This window comes from Bos mutus, chromosome 11, assembly GCF_027580195.1.
Source record: "Bos mutus isolate GX-2022 chromosome 11, NWIPB_WYAK_1.1, whole genome shotgun sequence".
NCBI lineage: Eukaryota > Metazoa > Chordata > Mammalia > Artiodactyla > Bovidae > Bos > Bos mutus.
Window position 1 is genome coordinate 33747840 of NC_091627.1, and position 11262 is coordinate 33759101.

Here is an 11262-nt window from a genome sequence, read left to right on the forward strand (position 1 = left end):
TTTCATTCCCCCCAGTTCCAGTCAGCCTGTTCCTTTTCAAAGGCTAGCTACTTCTATGACTGTGGGGAGGCAGGGCCCTGTGTGCAGAAAAAGAGCCAAGTCTAGCCCAGGTTCCGGGCCATGTACTGAGGCTCAGGCGGAGGCCTGGAGCTGGCTACTCCACCCCTGGGGTCTCAGAATCATCATCTCTAATGTGCCTGACTCTTTGTGACCCCATGGACTGTAGACGGCTGCGTTCCTCTGTCCATAGGACTTCCCAGGCAAGAATACTGGAACAGGTTGCCATTTCCTCCTCTAGGGGATTTTCCTGACCCAGGGATTGAACCCACCTCTCTTGGGCCTCCTGAATTGGCAGATGGATTCTTTACCACTGTGCCACCTGGGAAGCCCATTATCTCTAAACTGGGGGCAATTAACCTGGACAACCCTACATCCTGGAACCACTGTGAGGGTCAGCAAGAGATTGTTTCTGTGAAAGTCTGAGTAAAGCATCAAGTCCCTTACAAGCACAAGGGGCCATGGGATGGTAGGCTCGTGGGCCAGGCTCCCTGAGTTCGAAGCCCGGCTCTAACACTTGCTGGCCGTATGCCTTGAATAAGTTAACCAGTCTTTGTCTTAGTTTCCTCATCCATGAAATGGAGAACATGATAGTGCTTACACGCCTAGTACATAGCTCATTACCCAACTAAAAGATGGCTATTTCTGCTAAAGAGTCCTGCTTTTTCCTTTGACATTTAAGTTGTGTCTTAAATATAAAAATGGTTTCCTCTATTATGAATCACATTTTGTAGCTTATTTTTAGTAGTATGTAATCAGGAGCAATTTTACACCTCATCTTATGTAATATTTTTCAAAGTCTAGGTATTTTAGGTATGATTAGCTCTTTTTTTAAACAAGGTAAAATTTACATTCACAGATTTTTTAAAAAAATTATTTATTTTTAATTGAAGGATAATTGCTTTACAGTATTGCATTCACAGATCTTAAGTGCACAACTCAATAAGTTTTGATAAATGCATATACTTTTGTGCTCACCATATAATCAAGACACATTGATCAAGAACATTTCCAATTCTCAAGACATTCCTTCCCTGCGCTGCCCCCCTACCCCCACTCCATCAATCTCTACCCCTCATAGGTAAACCACTGCTCTGATTTCTAACTTTTGATTTTAAACTTTTATAAATGGTATCATACAAAATGTACTTTTGTGTGTCTGACTTCTTGCAGTCAATGTAATACTTTTGTGATTCACCCAAAATGCAGTTTTGTGGTTGCATATATCTTAATTCATTCAATTTTATTGTTGAGCAATTTCTGTAGTATGAATAGATTATAATTTGTTTATCCATTTTCTTGTTCATACTTTTGGGAATGCTTTCAATGTCATGAAATGTTGTGAGTAAAGATGCTGTGAACATTCTTGCAAAAGTATTTTTGTGCAACTATCATTTCATTTCTCTTGGGGAAATATCTAATAGCAGAATCACTGGGTTATAGCATATGTTTATGTTTAACTTTGGAAGAAATTGCCAAACAGATTATACTATTTTATAATAGTGATTATACTATTTTATAATCCCATCCACAATGTAAAAATATGTAATTGTTCTGTATCCTCACCAACATTTGGTTATTGTCAGACTTTTACATTTTAGTGCATGTCAAGTTGTAATTGATTTTGGTTTTTGAGTTTAATTTTTCCAGTGATTATACTATTTTATAATCCCATCCACAATGTAAAAAAATGTAATTGTTCTGTATCCTCACCAACATTTGGTTATTGTCAGACTTTTACATTTTAGTGCATGTCAAGTTGTAATTGATTTTGGTTTTTGAGTTTAATTTTTCCAGTGACTAATGACGATCACATTTTACTGTGTTTATTGGCCATTTCTGTATCCATATCATAAGCAAGGCAAGGTTGTCCACTTTTATTCAACATTGGTACTAGAGTTCTAGCCAGTCATTATTTTTACAATTCTAAACCAACCTTGCATTCCTGGGATAAAGCTCACTTGTCACGATGTGCTATCTCTTTTGTATAGTGCTACTCAACTCACTAATATTTTGTTAAGTATTTTTACATCTTTGTTCATGAGGCATATTGGGCTCTAATTTTCTATTTGTACAAAATCTTTATCAGATTTTGGTATCAAAAATGAATTACAAAGTGTTTGTTCTTCTCTATTTTCTGAGAGTTTGTGTAAGATTAGCATTATTTTTTCTTTAAGTATTTTTTAGAATTTACCAGTGAAGCTATCCAGACCTGAAGTCTTCTTTATGGAAGAGCAGTTTACACCACCACCATCAACATCATTATTATCCTTGTTATACAAAGTTGATGTCTTTAATAGGTACTGGACTTTTTTATGTCAATGTTGGTCAGTTATTTTCCCAGGAGTTTGTCTCTTTCATCTGAGTTGTAGAAATTAATTGAGATAACATTATTCATAACATTCCCTCATTTTCCTTTTAATGTAATTATATCCGCTCTTTCCTTTTTAATATTGGTAGTTTGTGTTTTCTTGTTTTTATTCTTGCTCAATCTTGCTATGCTCCTGCTGCTAAGTCGCTTCAGTCGCGTCCGACTCTGTGCGACCCCAGAGACGGCAGCCCACCAGGCTCCCCCGTCCCTGGGATTCTCCAGGCAAGAACACTGGAGTGGGTTGCCATTTCCTTCTCCAATGCATGAAAGTGAAAAGTGAAGTCACTCAGTCGTGTCTGACTCTTCGCGACCCCATGGACTGCAGCCTACCAGGCTCCTCCGTCCTATTTTATTATTTTTAAAAAAAAAACTCTGTTATTTTTCTGTGTTGTTTGTCTTCTATTTCTTCTTTTTATTATCCGTGGGTTTAATCATTTAGATTGCATTTTTATTTATTGAAACATAATTCACAAACCATAGAGTTCACTCACTGAAAGTGTACAAATCAGTGAGTTTTGTATACTTACAAGGTTGTGCAACCTTCATCACTAATTCTCGAATATTTTCATCACCCCAAAAGAAACCCCATACTCATTAGCAATCACTTCCCTTCATCGTCTTTCCAGCCCCTGGCAACAACTAATCCATTTTCTTTCTTTATATATTTTTTCTATTCTGACCTTTTCATACAAATGGAATCCTATGATACATGGTCTTTTGAGCCTGGCTTACTACACTTAGCATAATGTTTTTATTCTTGGGTTTAATTTGCTTTTCTTTTAGTAGTTTCTTAAATCAGGAACCTAAATCATTGATTGTATGTATTTTTCTTTTCTACTGTAAGTATTTAAAGCTATAAATGTTGATGCATTGTATTTTCATTAACCTCCAGTTAGAGATGTCATAACTTTGCTTTTGTTTTCTCTTTGGCCACAGGTTATTTAGAAGGGTATTATTTAATTTCTGAATATTTGGAACTTTTAAAGATCTCTTATGTGTTTTATTTCTAATTGAATGCCAGTGGGGTCAGAAAATATACTCTGTAAGATGTTGGTCTTTTGAAATATATTGTGACTTTAATTACCTAGTATATGGCTTGTCTTGATAAGTACTCGGTGTACATAAGAGAAGAATGTGTATTTTTTCAGCTTGGGAGTGAAAGGTTCTAGAAATGCCAGTTAGGTCAAGGTGCTTGTTGATACTGTCAAAACTTCCATGTCTCTTAAGGACTTTATTGTTCAGTCGTTTCTGATTCTCTCCTGTAATGACACTTCTTCACCTATGAGGAACACATTCTATTGAACTTTATAATGACAACTGATGGTGCAGTAGAATGAAGAAATTCTATTGAAAAAAAATTTCCAGGAAAGCAGCTATTCCTTCAGTTCCTTAAATAGTGTGTGCTCTCCAAAGATCGCCAGCAACTCAGAGAGCCAGATTTGGGTTCTGTAGAGTCCCTGGGGTTCCCACAGGGAAGGTTGTCCCTTCTTTTGCCCCATTTCTCAGATGGAGGCCTCATCTACCTCTTATCCTTTGTTTTCCGCAAATCTTACTCAAATATAGTTTCTTACCTCCACTTATTTATTTCCCCTTCCCTCACCCTATTAACACCCAGGGACTCAGTGGTAACTCAGGCTTAGAGGGATCCACCTGAGAGGCAGGGGCAGGGCAGGGATTGTAAACCCCATCCCTCTGGCTCAGAGGGATGTACCTGTACTTCCTTGCAGGTGCTGCCTCACACTGATTCTTCTGTGTGACTGATGGCTCTGGTTCCCATTTTTTTCAGACCCAGGCACTAAGGTAGAGAGAGTGTGGTGTTTCCCCTTGCGCCTAGGACAGAACCAGCTACACACTCAGCAACTGGTGCCTCTTAGGTTCTCCCTTTCTGTTACAGATGGAAGAGGCTGAGGTCTCAGTGACCCACAAGCTGTGCAGAGTACCTTCCCTGTGTCAGGCACTGGGAAGATAATGAAGCATAATGGAAAGGTGACTCTTTTTACATCCTTAAATGGGGTAAAACTGTTAAAACTGCAGTCCTGACTTTTTCTTAAACCTTGGCTTTTTAAAAAAGCCATTGAGTGAAAACTGACCTCCAGTTAAGTTGATGAGCCTGTTTGCTTAGAAATATAAAATAAATAGAAGCAATGACTGTTGAGCCAACCTCTTGGGGGTAGATCAGTCCAGGCAGCAAAGAGGCAAGAGGCCAAAGGTAGAAATGATCACGTGGTATTCTCTGTCTCAGGAGCCCTTTCTGGAACTGTCAGTGGAGGAAACAGATCACTGACTGGTGCTGCTTGGCTCGGGGCCTCAGTATCCCCCGCTGCTAACTGCTTGGCTTCTCCTGCTGCACCTATAAGTTGTACTGCTTCCCTGTCTCTCCTGTTTGGGGTCTGTTCTGTGCATTGTGCTGGCCCCAGGGAACCTGGTGAGGTACCTGCACTGTAGGAGCCCACCAGGATGGTGATGGCTCCAGGTGTTTTCACCCCATCATCTTCATGTCTGGCAGAATTTGGGGTGTCAACAATGGGCAGGAGTCCAAAGGACAACTCCTGCCCTACCAATCCTTGGGTCCATGGGGTCCCCAGGGTCACAGTCTACTCTCTTTCTCTCTCTGTAGAAGGTTGTAGCATGAGGGGCCCTGGAATAATTAGCATAATCCTTACGTTGCACAGCAATTTAGTTTGTAGAGCCTTTCATGTATATCAACTTTCTCATTTGATCCCACAGCAGTCCCGTAAGAACCAAGCATATCTCACCTTCTCCTAGACCTTACCATCTGGATTCCCAACCACTGGATTCCAACCCCTTTCCTGGGTATACAGGGTACCGAGTTAAATTTCTGACTTCCCGGGGCACATGCTCACTAGAATGACTTGCAGGCAAGCTCATCCTCTTTGTGTGCCCCAAACCTGCTCTTCCTTGCATGCTCCATTGATGGCCTCACTGTCCACCCAGGTACTCAGTATGGAATCCAGAGGCACACTGGCCCTGCCTTCTTGCTTACCGACAACCTCAGAGCTGCCCCCTCTCTGAACCAATGCCACCCCTTCTCTCCAAACCCACAGCCCCCTGTTGAGGTGCAACCCTCTGCCTGTGCCACTGCCCCCCCCTCGGCTTCTGACCTCCAGAGTGTGCCTCCCCAAATCAGATCTCCCCACCCCATTCTCCTGCCAAGAGCCTCGGTGACTCCCACTCACAAGGCAAAGTTCAGACTCCAGGGTGTGACGCTGAAACCCTCTGTGTTTGAGTCCAGCCTCCCCTCCACCCACTCCCAGCCCAGGCCCTGCCAGCATGCAGTGTTCCCCAAGCCCTTGACACAGTTCCACACCATTATGTCTGTACTGACAGAAGCCCCTCTGCCTGCACTGGGGCCTTTTGTGAGTGTTATTTCTGCCACCATACTATCCTTGCTCAAGGGTGTTTAGATATCAGCCCACCCCCTGCTCAGCAAATCTCCTCCCTGGGCCTGTGTGCTTTTCCAGCTTCAAGTCATTGACTCACCCTCTTAGGGAGGCTTCGGGAGCTCCTGGTCTGAGTGGGCTTCCCTCGCCCCATGCTGCCTGGCACCTGTCACTCCCTTTCCAGAACACTCATCACACTCACAGTGACCTGTACAATGGCTGTCTTCCCCTTGAGGGCAAGGACCATGTCTGTCTCATTGACTGCCGTCACCCCATTGCCTGGAATAGCACTTAGCTCATAAGTGGTTCTCAATGAATATTATTACCTGGATGAATGAAAGGAGTGAACAAATGACTAAACACTTGACTTACAAAACACATTAAAATATAGCTTTTAATGAACTGGGAAAGAGTTTATGACATCAATGAGACAATTAGAAACTTGATCACTGAATACTTGATAATACTAAAGAATTATTGTTATTTTTGTGAATGATATGTGGGGTTTTTTAGCCCTTGATTTTTATATCTATATACTGACTATTTACAGAGGAAATAGTGTGGTGTTGGGATTTACTTTCAAATAATTTGGAGGGTGGGAGTAGGAAGGGGTACAGATGAAACAAGGTTGTCCATGAGTTGATAGCTGTTAAGACTGCATGGGGAGAACTTGAGGGCAATTGTACTATTTTCCCTACTGTTGTATTTATTTGAGATTTTCCATTCTAAAAAGTTAATAATGAAAAAAAAAGATTGGACCCAGGGATGGGAGTAGGTGGAAGGGATATAGCTTTTTTGTTATCAGTAAAGGTGGATAAGATAACCAAGACTTGGCAGTTCAGGGAAATTATTTGCAAGTCTGATCTTGAGCACATTTCCTTCCAGCAGCATTTTTGCTGAGGGCCGTTTATAGTAGAGGCCAATTTTATGGTCGTTTCAACATCATAAAATGATCTCCTCCTCATCAGGGCATAAGAGGCCTGGGCAGTATCCAGTATGCTCTGCTGTTCTCCGAGGTCTGCACTGGTTTGGTCTGGCTGGGTCGGCGTAGGGGGGCATTTATCACCAAGGGCTTTTGGCAGAGAAGATCCTGCCACCCACATGTGAGTGCTGTGAAGAGTGGAGGAGGTAGGCACACATCCCTCAGGAGACCCGCAGAGGCATGGAGCCATGTCCACAGCCAGCTGTGCACTGCTGCTGCTGCTAAGTCGCTTCAGGCATATCTGACTCTGTGTAATCCCATAGACGGCAGCCCACCAGGCTCCCCCGTCCCTGGGATTCTCCAGGCAAGAACACTGGAGTGAGTTGCCATTTCCTTCTCCAATGCATGAAAGTGAAAAGTGAAATTGAAGTCACTTAGTCACGTCCGACTCTTAGCGACCCCATGGACTGCAGCCTACCAGGCTCTTCCATCCATGGGATTTTCCAGGCAAGAGTACTGGAGTGGGGTGCCATTGTCTTCTCCAGCAACCTGATGAGATGAGTTTTATTATCATGCCCATTTTACTGATGAGGAAACTGAGGTTCAGAGAGGTTAAGTCCAGAGCAGGACCCAGGTGGGACCCAGGGGGCTTTTGACCCTATATCTAGAGATTTCTCTACCAGAGTCCCATAGAGCTCTTTCCTTGGTGTCCTAGAGGGCAGAGCACAGAAAGTCAAGCTGTATTTCAACCAGTTTGTGTACCAGGGCCATACATAACTCACCTGTGCTCCCTTATACCACTTGGCCTTGAGCTTTACTCAAGGGATCTGGGGAGCTCAGGGCCAGCACCTCCCTCTTACTGTTCACTGTCTTCTCATTTCTCCCTGCCGGGCACTTGCCTGGACACCAGTGGTTGTGTGCAGGGGGTGTTGTGGAACAGTCTAGAGTGAGTCAGTTTCCTCTGAATTATAGTTAGTGTCGGTCTATGGGGGCATTTATAGTCAACTGCTGGCAGCAGCAGGTGAATGACTGGGGCATCTCTGTTTGTTGCAGTGGATTTATTCTGGAAATCTGCCCTCTGTCTGTTCCTGCTGCCCTAACCCCCCTCCTCGGGAGCTCTACCTACCACTGCCCACTCCAGAGGCAGAGCTCAGAAGTGGACCCTCCACTCAGTCCAGAAGGTACAGGTTGCAAATAGGCTAGTTTCTGAGGCAAGGACTGGCCCCACTGCCCAAAGAAAAAGGTGAACATCAGACAGACAAGGTGCTCACCCCCAGCTCACCAGAAGGGATAAAGAGGCCTTGAGGGCAGAGAACTAGGGCTGGGGGTGAGGACTTGTGGATTGGGCCCACCATGCCTCGGTGCCTCCACCAAGGATACACAGATCTCTCTACACCTTGGTTTCTCTGCCTGCAAATGGGACTGGTGTGTGCAGCCTGGACTATCCTGCCATAGCAGCAATATTGCAACCTGTAGCTAAAGGCCAAAATACTGTGCTCTGTCCAACACAGGGACCCTTGAGAGGACATGCTTGCTTTTTCTAAAGGCAGCACCAGCGGCAGGTGGCAGGTGGAGATCTAGGGCGCTGCAGAGAAAGCAGTCTGGGGGAGTGCGGGGAGCAACAGGCAGCCAGGCCCTGTTCCTCTCCCTCCTGTCAGCAGGGACACCACAGCCCCTCTACCTCTGCCTGTCCCTACGAGAGCAGGCCTCAGGACAGCCCAGGGCCTGGTGCCCAGAGCTGGCCTAACCAAGGGGGTGATATGGATGCCCCAGGGGCTGCTGGAGACCTCCTGGGAAGGCTGCCCCATGGTCTCCCCTCTCCCTCCTGACACAGGTGCAGACGTGTGTCCAGCCTGGGCCCTGATGCTCATTCTGCTCTTTAGTCTGGTGGCTTTGTTTAGCTCCTCCTCTGCTCACCCACCCTGTCCCCACCCTCAGGCCCCTCTCCAGGGTAGGAAGGGCCATGGCTAATGAGGAGCACCTGGCTTTCGGTCAAAGGCTGCCAGAGATGCTCCTGGCCCAGGAGGCTGGGCTGTGGCCCAAGGGCCAAGACCGGGACTCCTGGTCTTCAGGGACTGCCCACTGTCCCCAGAGTGAAGGCCGCCTTGCCACGTCTGCTCTGCTCATACCTACTCTGGGATTCAGGCTCACGGAGCCTCGGTCTGTTCCCATGTTCCAGCTCCTCTCCTGACCTTCTGTCTGCTGTGTCCTTACCTCTTCACCTTACTCCTTCCTGCTGTTCCCTTGGGTTTCAGCTGTGGTGTCACCTCCTCCTGGAAGCCTTCCCTGACTACCTTGCCCCCAGCCTGCGTCAGGGTGCTGCTTCTGTAGCTTGCATGCTACTTTTGTCCCCATCCTCATCGTACCACGCACCTCTCCTATTATCTGTCCCCTGGTCCTCCTGTCTCACTGGATGTGGGCTCGTCGAGGGCCAGGCCTGGGTCATGCCCAGCCCCCAGCTGTGGCACAGAGGTCATAGTAAATGGTGACTGGATGCTAGGGGGCTAGGAAGAGAAGTGACAGTGAGAGAGGCTCGTGGGGCTCAAAGGATCCCTGACCACAGACAGACCTAGAAGAAGCCAACAGTATCTCCATCATGCTGGTTTCTAGGAGCCTGGGTCTTCCAGGCTGGGACCCCACCTCCACTCTGTGGCCAAGGAAACCAGCCTGCAGGAGGGAGAGAGAGAGGAGGAGGGGGCCCAGGGTCCCTGAGCCTGGGGGATGGGGTTCTTGCTTTTGCCTCCCCAGGACCTCCTGTAGGCCAAGGACTCTAAAATCCTCTGGCTGGCACATTGGCCAGTGCAGGGAGAGACATACACGCAGATACTGAAACAGGGGGACCATGATTTTCGAGAAATCATAATGGCTAGCCTGGCAAGGGGCAGATGGCTGCCCGTGAGAAGCTTTGTTGCCCCAAGCGTGCTAGAAGTTTTCCAATCCCTCCTTCCCTCTCTGCTGTATCCCATCTGCCCAGAGCTGGGGGTCCCCATAAGATGGGGGCTTCCCTACCTCGGAAAGTCACTTTGGCGATCCGGTCACCCTTGCCCCGCAGCTCGGAGACTGTCTTGAGGTGGACGAGCAGGGCCATGCTGGTGCGGGGAGCCCCGGCACCGCCAGGAGGGAGCAGCTGGGGAAGGAGCGAGCTCTGTGGATGGAGCACTCAGCACACTCACGCCTCCCTCCTCTCTGCCGCCTCCTCTCCCTCCGATGCTGCCCACAGAGACCAAGGCAACCAAGCCCAGCGGCTCCCTCCAGCGACTCACAGAGGCTCATAGCCCTGCCAGCTCCCGCCCCTCCAAGTTGTCAGCCCAGCGTGTGTGTATCTGTGTGTGTGTGTGTGTGTGTGTGTGTCTCCTGTGCGCCTGAGTGCAGCCTAGCAGTGCAGACAGTCTGAATTCATTATTCAGCAGCTGCCTGCTCCCAGATAAAGCTCTGCTCAGCTTCAGGTGTCTTCTCACAGCTCCTGGAGCGGGGCTGCCAGCCCACCCCTCCACAGGGCCTGCCAGGCCAGCTCTCCTGCCACCAGGAGTGGGCAGAAGGGAGTGGGCATGAGGGGGTAGGCTGGGGTGGGGCGGCACCCCCTCCCGTGGAGGAGAGGGAACCTGATGACCTTTGTGCACCGGAAGCTAGGCTGTTGCACAGTTTCAGGGTGATCCTCGCTGTCCCTCCACCAGTCAAGTTGGCCAGCAAGGCTGCTGCTGCCCACCAGGCTCAGGGGGCCTGGATGGGGCAGGCCTGGTTGTTTGGGGGGTGGGGTGGTCACACTGTGCTAGGTAGAAATCCCAGCCAACGGCCCTGCCTCTGGAAAACCAGCATCTACCAGGCAGCATCCAGGCTGTGCCTGCTGGCTGGACCCTCAGAAAAGTGTTAGTCATTCAGTCATGTCTCACTCTTTGTGACCCCATGGTCTGTATGCCACCAGACACCTCTGTCATGGAATTCTCCAGGCAAGAATACTGAGTGAGTTGCCATTTCCTTCTCCAGGGGATCGTCCCGACTCAGGGATCGAATCCAGGTCTCCTGCATTACCATCTGAGCCATCAGGGAAACCCTAAGGGGAAAGACGAATGCTTTCCTCCTTCTGCTTTCATGGAGGTTATGACCCCAAGAGGCCAGTCCTGACCCCTTGGAATCTGGGAGGGTGGAAGTGGTACTTTTGGGGAGCCCAGGAGCCAGGCTCAGCGTGATTGGAGATGCCTGACTGTGAAGGCCTCCGAGGCTTATGTTTTACTAAAGGCAATGCTTTAGGTCCCAGGCACTAACCCCACGCTGTCCTACAGCCAAGGGTGGCAAGATGTGCTGGGGAAGAACTGTCAGCTCCCAGGGGTGGGGGAAGGGGTGTCTGCAGCAGAATTTCTAAGGACCAAAGGAGAACTGGCCCTCCTTTCTTCTAGCAGCACACCCAGGAGGGGCTCAGGGGGACAGGGACACTGGAGGCTGGAATCCCTGAGCCTGGAGCCTTTGCAGGGCCAGCTGCACCCTTGCTCTTAGATTTGCTGTGCATGGAATGC

The 11262-nt window shown here is 47.7% G+C and overlaps 1 protein-coding gene across 3 annotated transcripts in view; it reads right to left on the minus strand.

Annotated features, from left to right (window-relative positions):
- The window catches only part of OTOF (otoferlin), an 89463-nt gene extending 79624 nt beyond the window's left edge, over positions 1–9839 (minus strand). For all 3 annotated transcript variants that reach the window (XM_070380122.1, XM_070380119.1, XM_070380120.1), the window contains exon 1: positions 9761–9839. In XM_070380122.1, the coding sequence (XP_070236223.1) occupies positions 9761–9839 (79 nt within the window). The remainder of the gene's footprint in view (positions 1–9760) is intronic.
- Positions 9840–11262: the final 1423 nt, after the last annotated feature.